This window comes from Scyliorhinus torazame, chromosome 15 (genome assembly GCF_047496885.1).
Source record: "Scyliorhinus torazame isolate Kashiwa2021f chromosome 15, sScyTor2.1, whole genome shotgun sequence".
Lineage (NCBI taxonomy): Eukaryota > Metazoa > Chordata > Chondrichthyes > Carcharhiniformes > Scyliorhinidae > Scyliorhinus > Scyliorhinus torazame.
In genome coordinates, this window is record NC_092721.1 from 5,307,165 (window position 1) to 5,327,091 (window position 19,927).

General features: G+C 48.6%; 1 protein-coding gene across 3 annotated transcripts in view; it reads right to left on the reverse strand.

Annotated features, from left to right (window-relative positions):
- The window catches only part of arhgef7b (Rho guanine nucleotide exchange factor (GEF) 7b), a 169,743-nt gene that overhangs the window by 104,819 nt on the left and 44,997 nt on the right, over positions 1–19,927 (reverse strand). For all 3 annotated transcript variants that reach the window (XM_072475992.1, XM_072475991.1, XM_072475990.1), the window contains exons 3-4: positions 1,608–1,741; positions 725–926 (exon numbers count right to left, since the gene is read on the reverse strand). In XM_072475992.1, coding sequence (XP_072332093.1) covers positions 725–923 — 199 coding nt within the window. In that variant the 5' untranslated portion in view covers positions 924–926; positions 1,608–1,741. The remainder of the gene's footprint in view (positions 1–724; positions 927–1,607; positions 1,742–19,927) is intronic.

Genomic DNA, 19,927 nt, shown 5'->3' on the forward strand with positions numbered 1-19,927 from the left:
TCACATGGCAAGATCCCACAAACAGCAATGAGAAAAAGGTCAGATCGTCTGTTTCAGTGATGTTGGTTAAGGGATAAATACTCCCCTGCTCTTCCTCAAATCCTGCCCGTGGGATCTTTAACGCCTGCCTGAGAGTTCATCCCAAAGACAGCACCAGAGAAAGTTCAGCAACCACTCAGTTCAAAAGTCTACTAAGAAAAAGCCGGTTTCCAATAAGATCACCATGAACTGTTGATTATTCTACAAAACTCAACAGATTCACAAAAGTCCTTTCGGGAAGGAAACCTGCCATCTGGGCCCATACGTAGTCCCATCCCACATCAATGTAATTGTGAATGTTTCTCCAAACTGGACTAGAAATCCATTCAGTTGCATCAAGCCAATGGTTTAAGAAGATTGACCAGCATCTTCTCAGGATAACAGGTTGTTTGAGGTTAGGCTGAATTTGAACATCGCTTAGTTGGACAATAACTTTAAAAATCTTGTCTGAGCATAACACTTCCTGTTTTCACCATTTATACATCCTTTCAATATTTATCATTGAAACCTGCTAATGTAAACATTTCTTTGTGACGTTTGAATTGCAAGCTCTATCCTGCAGGGGGCGACCACACAGCAAGTTTTTGAAATCCCTCTCCCAGCTTGGTTGGAAACCTCTGCACATTAAAAAGTTCCCTTGCGGTATTTGAAAGTGTCAGAGCCACTTGCCAATTTGACAACTTACCGTTAGATTTGATTTCTCTCACGTAATTGCTGGGGAACCATCCGTTCTTGCCGTTGAGTGACCCCTCCCACCAGCCCCCATCCTCAATTCTGCTGACATGGATAACATCTCCCTTGTTAAAGCAGAGCTCATCCTCATTGGTCTGATAAAAGTTGAATTTTGCTTTCACCAGCATGTGATGGTTACTGTTATCACTCATGTCCTTAAAGAGAAAGAGAGGGAGAGAGAAATAGTTCATGAAATCAGCCTCCATTCCTTAATCAGAATATTTGAAATAAGGCGGCAGGCTTTATAAATCTCTGGTTAGACCTCAGCTGGAGTAGTGTGTCCAATTCTGGGATACCACACGACAGAGAGTGTCAAGGCCTTCGAGAGTGCAGAGGAGATTCTTTAGAGAGACTCCAGGTATCGGAGCCACGTAGGGCGAATAGCAGGGAGTTTCTCAGCTCAAGGCAGATCAAAACGTCATCTTGAAGATCAACGTCAAGTTGTCTTATTAAGTGTAACAGCCAAAGATACTAGGTGAGTAATTATGGGATGGGACGAAATAAGAAGATCAGCCCCAAGGATGGTTAAGCATCTCACAATTCTAACAGATTCCTGTTTTGTTGGGAGAAGTACAGTGCTTAGTATTGTGCCTGTGGAAAGTCGATTCAGTAGAATTCTCAGCTGGGAAATCGTGGGGTCAGCGGAGAGCAGCTTCTGAAGCAGGGCTCCCGTTACAGTTTCCCCCACTGAGAGAAGGCCCAGGCAATATGGATGCAATCTCGAGACCCAACTATCCACCTGAGAGAATCAGTTTGTGAGATTTCTCTCACCCTCATTTTCCACACAATTATTTCCTTGTTTTGAAATTCCAACCTGAAGTTCAATATTCACTCACCAAACTTCGGTATTTTCCAGGAAAGTTTTTGGAAGTTCTTCCAAGCGATAAATGTGATCCTGTCAGAGAATCAACTGACTTGATATGATGGGATTGATGGCGGGCACATACTGAGTCACTTCCAACACCAATATCTGCAGAACACAACCATTTAATTAGTTGTACAACACAAGGACAACGGAACAGTCATTTATACCAGAATATCACTTTGAACATAAGAACTAGGAACAGGAGTAGGCCATCTGGCCCCTCGAGCCTGCTCCATCATTTAATGAGATCATGGCTGATCTTTGTGGACTCAGCTCCGCTCTCCGGCCCATACACCATATCCCCGAATCCCTTTATTCTTTAGAAAGGCATCTATCTTTTTCTTAAAAACGTTTAAAGAAGGAGCCTCAACTGCTTCACTGGGCAAGGAATTCCAGAGATTCACAACCCTTTGGGTGAAGAAGTTCCCCCTACACTCCGTCCTAAATCTACCTCCCCTTATTTTGAGGCTATGCCCCCTAGTTCTGCTTTCCCCGACCAGTGGAAACAATCTGCCCGCATCTATCCTATCTATTCCCTTCATAATTTTATATGTCTCAATAAGATCCTCCCGCATCCTTCTAAACTCCAATGAGTACAGTCCCAGTCTACTCAACCTCTCGTCATAATCTAATCCCCTCAACTCTGGGATCAACCTAGTGAATCTCCTCTGCACTCCCTCCAGTGCCAATATGTCCTTTCTCAGGTAAGGAGACCAAAACTGAACACAATACTCCAGATGCGGCCTCACCAACACCCTATACAATTGCAGCATAACCTCCCTAGTCTTGAACTCCATCCCTCTAGCAATGAAAGACAAAACTCGATTAGCCCTCTTAATCACCTGTTGCACCTGCACACCAACTTTTTGCGACTCGTGCACCAGCACACCCAGGTCCCTCTGCACAGCAGCATGTTTTAACATCTTACCGTTTAAATAATAATCCATTCTGCTGTTATTCCTCCCAAAATGGATAGCCTCACACTTGGCAACATTGAATTCCATCTGCCAGACCCTAGCCCATTCACCTAACCTATCCAAATCCTTCTGCAGACTTCCGGTATCCTCTGCACTTTTTGCTTTACCACTCATCTTAGTGTCGTCTGCAAACTTTGACACATTGCACTTGGTCCCCAACTCCAAATCGTCTATGTAAATTGTGAACAACTGTGGGCCCAACACTGATCCTTGAGGGACCCCACTAGTTACAGGTTGCCAACCAGAGAAACACCCATTTATCCCCACTCTCTGCTTTCTGTTAGTTAACCAATCCTCTACCCATGCTACCACTTTACCCTCAATGCTATGCATCTTTAGTTTATGCAGCAACCTTTTGTGTGGCACCTTGTCAAAAGCTTTCTGGAAATCCAGATATACCACATCCATTGGCTCCCCGTTATCTACTGCACTGGTAACGTCCTCAAAAAATTCTACCAAATTAGTCAGACACGACCTACCCTTTGTGAACCCATGCTGCGTCTGCCCAATGAGACAATTTCCCTCCAGGTGCCCCGCTATTTCCTCCTTAATGATAGATTCTAGCATTTTCCCTACAACCGAAGTTAAGCTTACTGGCCTATAATTACTCGCTTTCTGCCGACCTCCTTTTTTAAACAGTGGTGTCACGTTTGCTACTTTCCAATCCTTTGGGACCACCCCAGAGTCTAGTGAATTTTGATTAATTATCACTAGTGCGTTTACAATTTCCCTCGCCATCTCTTTTAACACTCTGGGATGCATCCCATCAGGGCCAGGAGACTTGTCTACCTTTAGCCCCATTAGCTTGCCCAATACTGCCTCCTTAGTGATTACAATCATCTCAAGGTCCTCACCTATCATATCCTTATTTCCATCAGTCACTGGCATGTTATTTGTGTCCTTCACTGTGAAGACTGACCCAAAAAACCTGTTCAGCTCCTCAGCCATTTCCCCGTCTCCTATTATTAAATCTCCCTTCTCATCTTCCAAAGGACCAATATTTACCTTCGCCACTCTTTTTTGTCTTATATATTTGTAGAAGCTTTTACTATCTGCTTTTATGTTCTGAGCAAGTTTACTTTCATAGTCTACCTTACTCTTCTTTATGGCTTTTTTAGTAGCTTTCTGTTGTCCCCTAAAGACTTCCCAGTCCTCTAGTCTCCCACTAATTTTTGCCACTTTGTATGTTTTTTCCTTCAATTTGATACTCTCCCTCACCTCCTTAGATATCCACGGTCGATTTTTCCCCTTTCTACTGTCTTTCTTTTTTGTCGGTATGGACCTTTTCTGAACACTGTCAAAGATCGCTCGGAAGGTTCTCCACTGTTCCTCAACTGCTTCACCATGAAGTCTTTGCTCCCAGTCTACCTCAGCTAGTTCTTCTCTCATCCCATTGTAATCGCCTTTGTTTAAGCACAAAACACTAGTGTTTGATTTTATCTTGTCATCCTCCAACTGTATTTTAAATTCCACCATATTGTGGTCGCTCCTTCCAAGAGGATCCCGAACTATGAGATCATTACAGTACGAAGTCTTACAACACCAGGTTAAAGTCCAACAGGTTTGTTTCGATGTCACTAGCTTTCGGAGCGCTGCTGCTTCCTCAGGTGAATGAAGAGGTCTGTTCCAGAAACACATATAGACAAATTCAAAGATGCCAAACAATGCTTGGAATGCGAGCATTAGCAGGTGATTAAATCTTTACAGATCCAGAGATGGGGTAACCCCAGGTTAAAGAGGTGTGAATTGTACCAAGCCAGGACAGTTGGTAGGATGACAGGACACTCATGTGTGCGGCCTCAACCGGGACCTGGGATTCATGTCGCATTACATTCATCCCCCACCATCTGGCCTGCGAAATCCTACCAACTGTCCTGGCTTGGTACAATTCACACCTCTTTAACCTGGGGTTACCCCATCTCTGGATCTGTAAAGATTTAATCACCTGCTAATGCTCACATTCCAAGCATTGTTTGGCATCTTTGAATTTGTCTATATATGTGTTTCGGGAACAGACCTCTTCATTCACCTGAGGAAGGAGCAGCGCTCCGAAAGCTAGTGACATCGAAACAAACCTGTTGGACTTTAACCTGGTGTTGTAAGACTTCGTACTGTGCTCACCCCAGTCCAAAGCCGGCATCTCCACATTATGAGATCATTAATCAATCCTGCCTCATTACACAGGACCAGATCTAGGACCGCTTGTTCCCTTGTAGGTTCCATTACATACTGTTCCAGGAAATTATCCCGGGCACATTCTATAAACTCCTCCTCAAGGCTACCTTTACCAACCTGGTTAAACCAATCGATATGCAGATTAAAATCTCCCATGATAACCGCTGTACCATTTCTACATGCATCCGTTATTTCTTTGCTTATTGTCTGCCCTACCATTCTGTTACTATTTGGTGGCCTATAGACTACTCCTATCAGTGACCTTTTCGCCTTACTATTCCTGATTTCCACCCAAATTGATTCAACCTTGTCCTCCATAGCACCAATATCATCCCTTACTATTGCCCGGATGCCATCCTTAAACAACAAAGCTACACCACCGCCCTTACCGTCCATTCTATCCTTTCGTATAGTCTGATACCCTTGGATATTTAACTCCCAGTCGTGACCATTCTTTAACCATGTTTCAATAATGGCCACTAAATCATAGTCATTCACGATGATTTGCGCCATCAACTCATTTACCTTATTTCGTATACTATGAGCATTCAGGTAAAGTACACTTATGCTGTTTTTTATGTCTTTGTTATAAATCCTAACACCTTGATCAGTAACTTTTCGCAATTTATTTTTCCTCTTACCCTTTCTCCTAATTTTCAAAAGAACAAAGAACAAAGAAATGTACAGCACAGGAACAGGCCCTTCGGCCCTCCAAGCCCGTGCCGACCATACTGCCCGACTAAACTACAATCTTCTACACTTCCTGGATCCGTATCCTTCTATTCCCATCCTATTCATATATTTGTCAAGATGCCCCTTAAATGTCCCTATCGTCCCTGCCTCCACTACCTCCTCCGGTAGTGAGTTCCAGGCACCCACTACCCTCTGCGTAAAAAACTTGCCTCGTACATCTACTCTAAACTTTGCCCCTCTCACCTTAAACCTATGCCCCCTAGTAATTGACCCCTCTACCCTGGGGAAAAGCCTCTGACTTTCCACTCTGTCTATGCCCCTCATAATTTTGTATACCTCTATCAGGTCGCCCCTCAACCTCCTTCGTTCCAGTGAGAACAAACCGAGTTTATTCAATCGCTCCTCATAGCTTATGCCCTCCATACCAGGCAACATTCTGGTAAATCTCTTCTGCACCCTCTCTAAAGCCTCCACATCCTTCTGGTAGTGTGGCGACCAGAATTGAACACTATACTCCAAGTGTGGCCTAACTAAGGTTCTATACAGCTGCAACATGACTTGCCAATTCTTATACTCAATGCCCCGGCCAATGAAGGCAAGCATGCCGTATGCCTTCTTGACTACCTTCTCCACCTGTGTAGCCCCTTTCAGTGATCTGTGGACCTGTACTCCTAGATCTCTTTGACTTTTAATACTCTTGAGGGTTCTACCATTCACTGTATATTCCTTACCTGCATTAGCCCTTCCAAAATGCATTACCTCACATTTGTCCAGGTTAAACTCCATCTGCCATCTCTCCGCCCAAGTCTCCAGACAATCTAAATCCTGCTGTATCCTCAGACAGTCCTCATCGCTATCCGCAATTCCACCAACCTTTGTGTCGTCTGCAAACTTACTAATTTCCTTGTCTTTGAACCCATATCTCTACATAATAACCTGTCACGTAACCTGCTGCCTTGATCTCCATTAACCATTATACTGTCCATAGCTTTACACTTCCCTTTGTCTTTTTATTTCCAAGCTTTCAGTAACAAATCCAGTAAACATTGCATCTCTTTCCCAGCTTTCCAATCCAAGAGGACAAAAAGACAGATTAATATTTGGATCTGACCCTTCAACAAAAATTTCAATTTAGAGGATACGGACTCTCACTTCTGAAATGATTACTTAAAGTAATGTCACACCTGCAGATATATTAGATGTGTTCAGTGTCCCTGCCACAGGACTCAGTATCTATCGCCTCTCCAATGGGGTTGTGGTTGGAGATGGGTCTGAGTTGGGTTTGGTGGGATTGGGATTGGGTTGGGTTAGGGTGGTGGGGGTGCTGAGTTGGTGCGTGCGGGCTGTTCTTTGAAGTAATGAACGGAGTTGGTGAATGACTCATGCCTTTTGCAGGAGACCCCAGACAGAATAAATTGAAGTATTGAACAGCAGGGAAGGGGGTGGGGGGATAGCACAATGCCAGAATTCCACACTCACATCCTTCAGTTATTTACTGAGCCACCACGGCTGTTAACTGTGCTTCATTGATTCCAGCTATTTCGCCAGCAATATGGAAATGCGAGGGCGTTAGGTACAGCTGCAGTTTAGGTCGGAGCCAGGCTCTGTGCACTGCTCTCTGTGTGGGGCTACCGGTTTGTGCAAATCATAAGAGTTACATTCAGGTTCATGCTTGAGCTGTTAACATTTTGGCCCTCCCCCAATCCCACATATCGCAAGGACTTGTGATGCTGAGGTGCCTATTTCTGTAAATGTTTTGTAATGAGCTGCTCCACTCCTGCCTCAGTTCATCGGCTGCTTAAATTCACATCCAACCTCATGATTCCTCTCATTTACTCCTGGCCAGCCTCCCATATTTAACCCGAAATGAACATGCTGCCCATATCATCATTCGCACCAAGTCCTGTGATAATTCGCACCATCCTTGTGCTCACTGACACACACTGGCTCCTGGTCCTGTTGCCTTGTATTTAAATCCCTCCATGGTCTGACTCACCCCTCTCTAGTCTCTCTTACCTGTTCCAGCTCGACAACCTCGGCACTCCTCCAATTCTGGCCTCTTGCCCATCCCAGACTTCCATCGCTCCACCATTAGTGGAGGTGTCTTCAACGCCTGGACCATAAACTATGAATCTCCCCCCCTAAACCTTTGCACCTCTCTCCTCCTTTAAGAGACAACTTAAAACCTACATCTGGTCAAACGTTTGACCATCTGCCCTCATGTGACTTGGTATCCGATTTTGTGTGATAACTGCTCCTTGTCGGTTGTGGTGCTTTCACTGTGCTAATCATAGAATTTACAGTGCAGAAGGAGGCCATTCGGCCCATCGAGTCTGCACTGGCTCTTGGAAAGAACACCCTACCCAAGGTCAACACCTTCTGCACTGTAAATTCTATGATAATCTATGAAAACTCCACCCTATCCCCATAACCCAGTAACCCCACCCAACACTAAGAGCAATTTTGGACACTGAGGGCAATTTATCATGGCCAATCCAGCTAACCTGCACATCTTTGGACTGTGGGAGGAAACCGGAGCACCCAGAGGAAACCCACGCTCACATGGGGAGGATGTGCAGACTCCGCACAGTGACCCAAGCCGGAATTGAACCTGGGATGCTGGAGCTGTGAAGCAATTGTGCTATTCACAATGCTACCGTACTGACCCTAACAATCAGTATTTGCTAATCTCTAAATCAGCGTGGACATATTACGCCTCCACATCGCTTAGAACAAACTGTTAGGAGCTAGTGAGATTGTATTGAGTGTCTGGTATGAATCTAATCTCCCTTCCCCCACCATCACTGCAGGATTCAGCCTGAACAGCTGGCCCTCAGACACTCATTTCATTTTTGCCGATTTCTGTCAGTAAAACAAAATGTGCGATGCTGGATTTCTTACAAACATTTATCTGGCTGCTTTAGGCTCAGGTTGCCATGGGGATAGGTAGTCAGACAAAATTTGGTCATCTGAAATCCAATAATCCATAGAATCGATACAGTGCAGCAGGAAGCCACCCAGTCCATCGAGTCTGCATTGACCCTCCGCAAGAGGAACAAACCGAGGCCCACCTATCCCAGTAACCACATGCATTGATCATGCACGTCTTTGGACTGTGGGAGGAAACCAGAGCACCCGGAGGAAACCCACGCAGACACGGGAGGAATGTGCAAACTCCGCACACACAGTGACTCGAGATTCGAATTGAACACGGGTCCCTGACGCTGAGAGGCAATCTACCTACTTGGTGCTCACTCACTCTCTCCGCTAACCTCCTCCAATCCATAAAATGTCAAAACCAATACACAACTCACTCACATGCATTTTTGAAATTCCAACCTAAAACCACCTGGCAGAAACCAGAGAGGAAACGCTGGGAAATCTCAGCAGGTCTGGCAGCATCTGTAGGGAGAGAAAAGAGCGAACGTTTCGAATCCAGGGTCTTTGTCAAAGCTCAGAATCGCAGAGCTGGTCATCATCGCCCTCTGACCCCCCCAGACAGGCTGGGACGGCCAACCCAGGGCCCGCATCCTGCACTGAAGCTGGTGGGAGGGAGGGTCTGGGTGCTGTGGCGGGGGCTGCAGTGCAGGGAGGGAGGGGGGGGCTGGTACAGGAAAGGGGGGGGGGCTGTGGAGAGGTTGGACAGGTAAGCTGGTCTGCCAATGGCCAGACCTCCTAGTCGGCAAACCTGGAGATCCTGAGCCACAATTGCAGCAGGTACCCTCGTCACCCAGGAACCAACCCCTCAACGTTGAGTGCGCCAGGACGAATGCATCATGCACGCTGCCAGGGTACCGGGCACAGACGAGCATGATCTGCAGCTGGTGGTCACACATCAACTGCACATTAATGGAGTGAAAGCCGGTCCTACTGATGAAGCCCCCCGCCCCCCCCCCTCATGAGCTCATGCTGTAGGGGGACAGGTGTCCCATCAATCATCTCTTGGACCTGAGCATGCCAGTGATGGCAGCAAATCCTGGTGCCTGGGCAACCTGGTGGGCTCGGTCCACATTGAAGTTTATATAGTCCGCTGCCCAGCAATGTAAAGGCACGATAAAGTCTCCACAGTCCCAGGTGACCATGGGCTGCTTTGCCCTTTGAGGGGGAGAGCTGACTGGTGGTGATTTAACCTGAGGGTCGCCACACCTCAGGCGAGGGGCAAGGTTGAGAAGGTGGGGCCTTCAGGAAAAACCGGTAATATAGGGTAGCCGTGACAGTGCGGATGCTCCTGTGTACGGATGCCTGCGATATCCTAGACAGTTCCCCACTCAGCGCCTGCAGGTTCCTCGTGGCGAGAAGCTTCAGGGCGACCGTCACCATGACGGCCATCAAGAGCGGGCGTCTTCCTCCATAACCCACAGTTCCAGGTACGCCACCATCTGGTACCGATGCCAACAGTCTCTCTGATTAGCCGGAGTCTTCAGTGACACACTTGCTCCGGCAGTCCCTTGGAGGACCGGCGCTGACGGTATACGTGTGGCCTGATGCGTCGCCTCCTTTGCACCTCCCCCCTGGGCTCATTGGACGGCCTGCTCCCCAGCATCACCGGCTGGACCCTGCACCTCTGGGGCAGGCTTCTGTTGTGCAGGGTTCTCCCTAAGCAGCTCCTGTACGTGCAGCCTCAGGGTGTCCTGCTACGATCGGGCAGATAACGACCATTGCTGGCTGAATACCAAAATGCATTCTCTGCTGGGGGGAAACGGGCAGACATGTTAGCATAGAGAGCGCTCCCCACCACCCCTTGCCGCCGGCAGGGGTACGGTGGCTGGCACGACCAGTGATATGCGCCTTGGGCCCTGTCCTGCCTTGCCCTGTAGGGTCTACTGTAGGTGTCCTCCTTAGGTGGGCAGTGTGATACCCACCGGGTCGTGGGGTGGGGGGAGTCACCTTGTGCCACCGCCCAACTCCATATTTGGTGGCATGCATGCAGGCACAGCCCACGGATGGGGCTGGGCAAAGGGGGGTGGCCAACTGTTGAGACGGAAGCTATGTGCTATGGGCCCTTGGTGTGGCCCACAAGCTGTGGCAACCAGTCCGGGGTCAGGATGATGCGAGCAGCGGCACAGTGGGCAGGCTGGACTTGGAGACAGCTGGTGGTCCTGCGGGATGGGCTAGCTGATAGTCTCACTGGTGGGGTCTCTGCCCTGAGAAGGTGCCAGACGCCACAGTGCATGACTCCGTGGTCCGGTGTGCGACCCGCTTGTCCCCTGCCTCCCCTATAGTGGGGCCGTGCTTCCGAGGAATCAACTGGGTGGTAGCACCTGGTGGGTCACTGGCTGTGCATGGCCGCACCCCAGCCCCGATGGTGGGCAGCTGGGGTTGGAGGGTTCCCGGGGGGGGGGGGGGGGTGTACACAATGGCTGCCTTGCACACTGTGGCGGTCCGTGCCCGGCCACCCCGTGCCCGTGGGGGACACCCCCAACGGACGGCCCATCTCAGAGTCGGTCCCCAATACTTCCCCCAGGCCAGCGGCACAACTGTCAACCCACGACTGCCATTTTGGGAACTTCTCTTCCCTCCTCTCTCTCCCTCACCAGCCACGGGCCCCAGTCCCCATTTTTAAATACCACGAGCGAACCACGCTGGCCTCATTTCCGCCTGGCGATGGCGGAGCATCGCAACGGCCCGGAGAATACCGGGCTAAACGTGGAATGGTATGTTCACGCATGCAAATACAGGCCGATGCAGGGCATGGATGGAGCGGGTTGACGCCACTGGCGAGGCGCTGGAGCAAGGCGGTCAGTTCAGCGTCTGGCATCAAACTCGATTTTCAAATGACGCCCGATTCTCCGCCCGATCGTGGTTCACAATTCCAGCGCCACAAAGAAGAGAATCCAGCCCAATGAGTTCCAAAGAGCATTTGAAATGAGTAAGCTTTATGTGGAAATGGAAAGATTAACAAAAGGAAAAAGGAGAGAGAGAGAGGGAATATCAACTTAAAGATTGAAGTCAAGGCAGAAGTTGAGGAAAGTCAAAAGGGAGGAGTAACCCTTCCCAGTCTAAATCCTTTTGGAGATGTGTTTAAATTGATACAGGCCCTACCAAAATTTGAGGGAAAGGATGCAAAGGCATTCTTCATGGCATTTGAGAAAATAACAACTCAGGTGGAGTGGTCAAAGAAAAAGTGGACTCTACCGTGCAATCTGACAGGATGGTGCAGGAAGTTTATGTTTCCCTGGCAGAGGGGTTGTCTAAGAATTACCACGAGGTGAAAAGGGCTATTCGAGGTGCATATGAATTAGTTCCGGAGGCATATAGGCAAACGTTTCAAGGTTTAAGGAAGTAGTCGGGGCAGACCTATGTTGAATTTGAAAGGGTTAAGCAGAACAATTTTGATAGGTGGGTACAAACATTGGGAGTTGAAACTAGCCATGAAGCTCTGAGAGAAATCCTTCTCTTGGAAGAATTTAAGAATTCACTATCTTCTGTGATAAGAATCCATGTTGAAGACCAAAGGGTTATATCCACTGGACAAACAGTGATAACGGTTGATGATTACGAGCTGATCCATAATTTGAACCTTTTGTTCCATCACCCCATAATTTTGAAAAGGACAGGAAGTGTAAGCGTGAATGGAAGGCAGGTAACCAAGGTAAGTAATGGATAGATGGGAATGCTCCGGGATCTCCTCGTCAGATCAGGAAGGAAGGTATTGAGGGTGAAGGTGAGACTCGAATATCTGAGTTCAACTTGTTGGAAGTTGTGAGGAAAACCATTGGGGCTTGTTGGGATTCATAAGGAGGATCCTGAAAACAGAACAGCTCGAAGCTGTAGCTAGAACTCGGAGACCCGAGGTAAACACTGCTGTGGGAGTAGGCATGGTAAAGAGTTAGATGAGAGACATGTCCCCTTTGTCTGAGGGAACGATCACCCCATTTTCATCAAATGATGTGGCCAATCGCATAACTATTTTAAGGGACACAGATGCTATGCAAACTCTCTTACCGGAGATGGATTTGGATTTCCCTCCAGAGAGGTCAATGAAAGCTAAGGGGCGGGATTCTCCACCCCCACGCCGAAGTGGCCGCGCCATCGTGAACGGTGTTGAGGTTCACGACGGCGCGGAACGGCCCCGGTCCCGACCGATTCAGGCCCTGACAATGGGCCAGGATCGGGGCCGCTTCATCTACAATCGCCCGGCCTTGTCGCCCGCGTAAAAGCGGCGCCGATTAGATGACGCAGCCGGCGCCGCATAACGGACGTCATCCGCGCATGCGTGGTTGCCGTCTTCTCTAAGTCCGCCCCGCAAGAAGATGGGGGACGGATCATGCGGGGCCGCGGAAGGAAGGAGGTCCTCCTTCAGAGAGAACGGCCCGACGATCGGTGGGCACCGATCGCGGGCCACCCCACATTCCAGGTGAAGCCCGGTGCAGGATCCCCCTTCGCCCCCCCCCCCCCCCCCCCCCACAGGCCATCCCCCCAGCGTTCATGCACCGCCCACGACTGCAGCGACCAGGTGTGGACGGCGCCGGTGCGTGAACGCTGGGGGGGCAGCCTGTGGGGGGGAGGGGCGAGGGGGGATCCTGCACCGGGCTTTACCTGGAATGTGGGGTGGCCCGCGATCGGTGCCCACCGATCGTCGGGCCGTCCTCTCTGAAGGAGGACCTCCTTCCTTCCGCGGCCCCGCATGATCCGTCCCCCATCTTCTTGCGGGGCGGACGTAGAGAAGACGGCAACCACGCATGCGCGGATGACGTCCGTTGTGCGGCGCCGGCCGCGTCATCTATGCGGCGCCGTCTTTACGCGGCGACAAGGCCTGGCGCGGGTAGATGACGCGGCCCCGATACTGGCCCATTGTCAGGGCCTGAATCGGTCGGGACCGGGGCCGTTCCGCGCCGTCGTGAACCTCAACGCCGTTCACGACGGCGCGGCCACTTCGGCGTGGGAGTGGAGAATCCCGCCCAGGGGGTTCCGGACCACCTTTTTTGAGGCCATGTTCAGGGTAATGGGGGTTGAGATGGCGCAGTGACTATCTGTAACGGTCTTTGGGGTGTCAGATAATCCAGAGCTCTACAGAGGAGGGGGGGGGGGGTGGCCTGGCCCTCGCCTCACTGATCGCCAGGCGGAGACTCCTGCTCGGTTGGAAGTCGGCAGCGCCACCCAGGGCCTCGGAGTGGCTCTCAGGCCTGGCCGACATCCTGAGACTACAGAAGATAAAATTCTCAATCAGATGGTCCGAGGAGAGATTCCACGGGTCATGGCAGAAGCTCACAAACCTCTTTAAGGACCTGTTTGCGAGGTGGTGGGGGGGGGGGGGGGGGGGGGGGGGGGGGGGGGGGGGGGGGCGTATAGGAAGGGGGAGGAGGGGGTCCCTCCAGGAGGGAAGGGAGTTTGCGTACAGATGAGAGATGGGGAGGAATGCCACTCACAGGAGGGGGCACAGCCTGTGGGGGCACAGCCTGTGGGGGCACAGCCCCCTCCGACACATGAAAAGCCCAGGAGACGGACCATCTGAAGACGTAAATAAGAGAATGTGAGCACAGGAACCTGGGACACAGGGAAAGTGACAACCTGTTGTACAGATGTTTAGGATGTTGCTGTTGTTTGATTTCTTCTTTTGTCTTCTTGCCAACGGCTTATCTTGTTGTGTATAAACCTTGTTACTAAATGTTAAAAATCCCAATAAAAATATTTTTCAAAAGAAATGTGTGGTGTCCAGGGCAATGGATAAACAAAGTTCACCACCTGAGACTGAAGGCACAGCACCATCAGATTGTAGAATAGCCAAATCAATCCTTTTTTTTTTGACCAAACAGGTGGATGAGGGTAAAGCAGTTGATGTGGTGTACATGGAGTTCAGTAAAGCGTTTGATAAGGTTCCCCACGGTAGGCTACTGCAGAAAATACGGAGGCATGGGATTCAGGGTGATTTAGCAGTTTGGATCAGAAATTGGCTAGCTGGAAGAAGACAAAGAGTGGTGGTTGATGGGAAATGTTCAGACTGGAGTCCAGTTACTAGTGGTGTACCATAAGGATCTGTTTTGGGGCCACTGCTGTTTGTCATTTTTATAAATGACCTGGAGGAGGGCGTAGAAGGATGGGTGAGTAAATTTGCAGATGACACTAAAGTTGGTGGAGTTGTGGACAGTGCGGAAGGATGTTACAAGTTACAGAGGGACATAGATAAGCTGCAGCGCTGGGCTGAGAGGTGGCAAATGGAGTTTAATGCAGAAAAGTGTGAGGTGATTCATTTTGGAAGGAATAACAGGAAGACAGAGTACTGGACTAATGGTAAGATTCTTGGCAGTGTGGATGAGCAGAGAGATCTCGGTGTCCATGTACATAGATCCCTGAAAGTTGCCACCCAGGTTGAGAGGGTTGTTAAGAAGGCGTACGGTGTGTTAGCTTTTATTGGTAGAGGGATTGAGTTTCAGAGCCATGAGGTCATGTTGCAACTGTACAAAACTCTGGTGCGGCCGCATTTGGAGTATTGCGTGCAATTCTGGTCGCCGCATTATAGGATGTGGAAGCATTGGAAAGGGTGCAGAGGAGATTTATCAGAATGTTGCCTGGTATGGAGGGAAGATCTTATGAGGAAAGGCTGAGGGACTTGAGGCTGTTTTCGTTAGAGAGAAGAAGGTTAAGAGGTGACTTAATTGAGGCATACAAGATGATCAGAGGATTGGTTAGGGTGGACAGTGAGAGACTTTTTCCTCGGATGGTGATGTCTAGCACGAGGGGACATAGCTTTAAATTGAGGGGAGATAGATATAAGACAGATGTCAGAGGTAGGTTCTTTACTCCGAGAGTAGTAAGGACGTGGAATGCCCTGCCTGCAACAGTAGTGGACTCGCCAACACTAAGGGCATTCAAATGGTCATTGGATAGACATATGGACGATAAGGGAATAGTGTAGATGGGCTTTAGAGTGGTTTCACAGGTCGGCGCAACATCGAGGGCCGAAGGGCCTGTACTGCGCTGTAATGTTCTATGTTGCCCCATAACCCTCGATTCCCTTACTGATCAAGAAGCCATCTTAGTTTTAAATAGGAACAAGGACTTTGCCCCCACAGCTCTCTGTGACAAGGAGTTCCAAAGACTTTCAACCCTCTGAGAGAAGAAATTCCTCCTTATCTCAAATCTTAAATTGGCACCCTTTAATTCTGGGGCTATGCCCTCTGGTCTTAGACTCTCCTACGAGGAGAAACATCCTCTCAGTATTTACCGTCAAACCCCTTAAGAATTTTAAATGTTTCAATGCGAATCACCTCTCATTCTTCGAAATTCCAAAGAGTAGAGTCCCAACCTGTTTAATCTTTGCTCATAAGACAATCCCTCCAAACTGGGGGATCATCCTAGTGAACCTTCTCTGAACCGCCTCCAATGAAATAATGGGTGGGATTCTCCGTAATCGGCGCGATGTCCGCCGACCGGCGACATAAACGGCGCGAATCAGTCCGGCATCGCGCCGCCCCAAAGGTGCGGAATTCTCCACATCTTGAGGGGCCGAGCCCTCACCGTGAGGGGCTAGGCCCGCGCCGGACTGATTTCAGCCCCGCCAGCTGGCGGGAAAGGCCTTTGGTGCCCCGCCGGCGGGGAAATTACTTCGCCGGGCGGTGCATGCGCGGGAGCGTCAGCCGCCGCTGCCAAATTTATCCTTGAGGAGGAGAATAATTCTGAGGAAGTTTTTGACAGGACTTCATTAATTTAAGCCAGTGGGGGAGAGCCAGAGTTACACAGATTAGCACAGTCAGCTCCCACAGATTTCGAGACTGAGGGGGCTCCAAAGTGCCATTACATTAAGAATGGAATACTGTTGAGGAAGTGGAACTGTCCTCACAGACCTGCGGAGGAGGAGCGGTCGGTTGTTCATCAGATAGTGGTACCATCCAAATATCATCGGGAAATACAGCAGGTAGCAACAGCAGAACATGTGGGAATTCAGGAAACTCAGGCATCAGTTGACAGGCACTTTTCCTGGCTAGGACTGCATAAGGGTGTCGTGCAATTTAGTAGAAGCTGCCATACCTGTCAGGTAATAGGTAAGCCACATGTGATTAGACACGCACCTTTAATATCCATACCAGTATTTGAAGAACCATTTAGTCAGGTATCGGTAGATTGTGTAGGACCATTGCCTAAAACGAAAGCTGGCATTGTTATGGTCACGGATATGACCACCTGATTTCCGGAAGCTATACCTTTAAAAACAATGACAGCTGAGATAGTCGTGAAAAAGTTGATGCAGTCCTGCACACACTATGGCCGACCTTTACATGTACAACCTGACCAGGGTTGTAACTTTGTCTGAAACTACCCAGGGCATAATTTGTAGCTTAGGTTTCAATCAATTAAAGTCGACCCCCCAAATCACTCACAAACTCAGGGAGCTTTGGAGAGATATCATCAGACTCTCAAAACCATAAAACATAGGAGCAGAATTAGGCCTCTCGGCCCATCGAGTCTGCTCCTTGATTAGGGCCGATTGCCATGGATGCCCAAGAGATTAGGACATGGGATTGGATTTTTAACTGTTTGCCACCAGGTAATCTCTGAATGAATCTACTGGGATTAAGGCCATTTGACTTGATCAATGGCCATGAAGTACGGGGTCCATTAAAGTTGATGAGAGAGACGTTTCTAAAACAACAGAATAAATCCTCAATGTTGGATTACATGTCCACGTTTCTGGAAAGACTCATATGAAAGTCTGTCAGGAGCTTTGTGATTGCATTGCGACCTATGTAGTACTACTGCCCGAGAAAACTGAAGGGGCTGTTTAGCACACTGGGCTAAATCGCTGGCTTTTAAAGCAGACCAAGGCAGGCCATCAGCACAGTTCGATTCCCGTAACAGCCTCCCCGAACAGGCGCCGAAATGTGGCGACTAGGGGCTTTTCACAGTAACTTCATTTGAAGCCTACTTGTGACAATAAGCGATTTTCATTTCATTTCATTTCATTTTCATATGTTCAATGATTCCAAGCAACTCCACCTCCACTTTCCATCTCATGGAGGGGCTGGTTTAGCACAGGGCTAAATAGCTGGCTTTGAAAGCAGACCAAGGCAGGCCAGCAGCACGGTTCAATTCCCGTACCAGCCTCCCCGAACAGGCGCCGAAATGTGGCGACTAGGGGCTTTTCACAGTAACTTCATTTCAAGCCGACTTGTGACAATAAGCGATTTTCATTTCATTTCATTTCCATTTTCAGTTTCAGTTTCAGTTTCATGGAGTAGGGCAGTGTCCTGGGTTTGAAAAAGCGAGGAATAGCCTGAGGATCTAAGCACAACTTCACAGTAGCACCACGCAATGTACCCAGTTCATCTTTAACACGTCTGGATACTTCTTAACAGCAGTTTCGGTCACCCCCGGGTGCTTGATCTTGCCCCAGTTCAATGGAATTTTCCTGAGCCGGTCACACCCGTGTAAACCCGGCCCCTTCCCTTTGACCACAAGGAGGTGCACCTTGCTTCTTGATTATTATATGCAATTTGGACATCCAATTCCCCCCACCCCCCGCGACCAAGGGCAAAATTTTGGGCTCTCCAGTGTGTGTCGAAGATTGATCGCTGCCGGAGTGAGGGCAGGTGCTTGGTTGGAGGCCCACATCGACTTGTCGATCGCTTCACTAATTACAGAGGCGGAGGCTCCTGTGTCCACCTTTTTCTTGACTTGCTTACCCATCAACCACCAATGCAGTAAATTTAGACTCTGCTTGTGCCTCCTGCAGGTTAAACATGTTGCAAGCATACTCCTCTGGCTACTCACAGGTGTGGTGCATAACTGCTGGAGGCTTCCTCAAATTTACATTTTCTTGCTCCGACTTCACCTTTCCCTTTGTACCCCTGCATTTCTTCGCTAAATGCCCCTTCTTGTTGCATCGGTGATAAATAGCATTCAGAAACCTACACTGATTCGGAGTGTGGCCCTCCAAACCTAACACACTCTGCTGCTGACAGCTTCTTTCTGTACTTGGTGCAGCGCCGCTGCCTTGACAGCATCTGCTGAATATGTCCAGCATTGCCAGCAGCCAGTTCAATGTCCTGAGAAAATTCCAGGACCTTCTTAAAAGTTAGTGTGGCTTCATCCAACAACCAATGTTGAATGCTGTCCTCATTAACAACGCAGAGCATCCTATCTCTAAGCATATTTTCTAAAACTGCTCCGAAATCACAGTGTTCTGAAAGCTGGTATAATTCTGCCTCAAAGTTAGCTACCGATCGACCTGCTTTTCGAAAATGGCTGTGAAATTTGAATCTTTGAACAATCACGGAGGGTTTTGGATTATGGTGATTCTGGAACAGAGTAACCAAAGCTACAAACAAAATCTCCCCTGGCTTCCGTGACGTGGCCAGATTCCTCATCAACCTGTATGTCTTCGCCCCACACACACTCAGCAGAATTAAATGTTTCTTGCCTCATCTTCTATTCCATTTACTAAAAGAAAATGCCGCAACCTCTCCACATATTCAGCCCAGTCCTCACTTTCCTCATCAAACTCACTGACCGACCCGAACATAGCCACAGTGCCGCTAATGTGAAATTCAGTGAATAATCCCACGATGAAAGCCAGCTACTAACTGAATGCAGCCCCATGTTACCATGCTGAACATTGAAAAACGTTGTTTTCTTTTCTTGCCGTTTCCTCCTCGTCGCCAAAAAGAGGTGGTAACTTGAAACCACAAAGCAGATGGTCGAACGTGTTGTTTAAAAGAAGCAACTGCTTTATAATAAATAAAACTGAATCTGAACAATAACAGTAACTCAACAAAACAGTACAGTAAGAAGTCTGACAACACCAGGTTAAAGTCCAACAGGTTTGTTTCGAATCACTAGCTTTCAGAGCGCTGCTCCTTCCTCAGGTGAGTGTAACTAATAACTGCGAAAACAGGAGCTCCAGTAAAACAGGTTTTGTTTACAGGTCACCCTCTTACAGGCTGAATAAGCCCACCCCATGCTCAGAACCCTCAACAGGCCCCAGTAAAACAATCACATAGGAGAAAGGCTTATAAGGACACCCTGTACTCAAAATGACACCCTGTAACAGATTGTGACATGAATCGCAGCAGCAATAATAATAAAATATCAGAAGGTGCTTCACAGGGGGAGGCAGTGGTGTTGCCGGAGCAAGATGTGCGGACCCCGGTTCAAATCCAGCCATGGCAGATGGTGAAATCTGAACGCAATACAAAATATAGAAGCCTAATGATGACCATGAAACCATCGTTAATTATTGTAAAAACCCATCAGGTTCACCAATGTGCTTTAGAAAAGGAAATCTGCTGTCCTTACCTGGTCTGGTCTACACGTGACTCCAGACCGGTTGACTCTCTAACGCTCGCTGAAACGGAGAGCAGTTAGGGATGGGCAATAAATGCCCAGCAGCAACGTCTCATAAATTAATGTTTAAAAAGGAGCAAATCAAACAAAATGTTTGATACCAAACCTCACAAGGTGTTATGAGAACAGGTAATCAGAAGTTTGGTTGATTTTGAGAGCATCATAC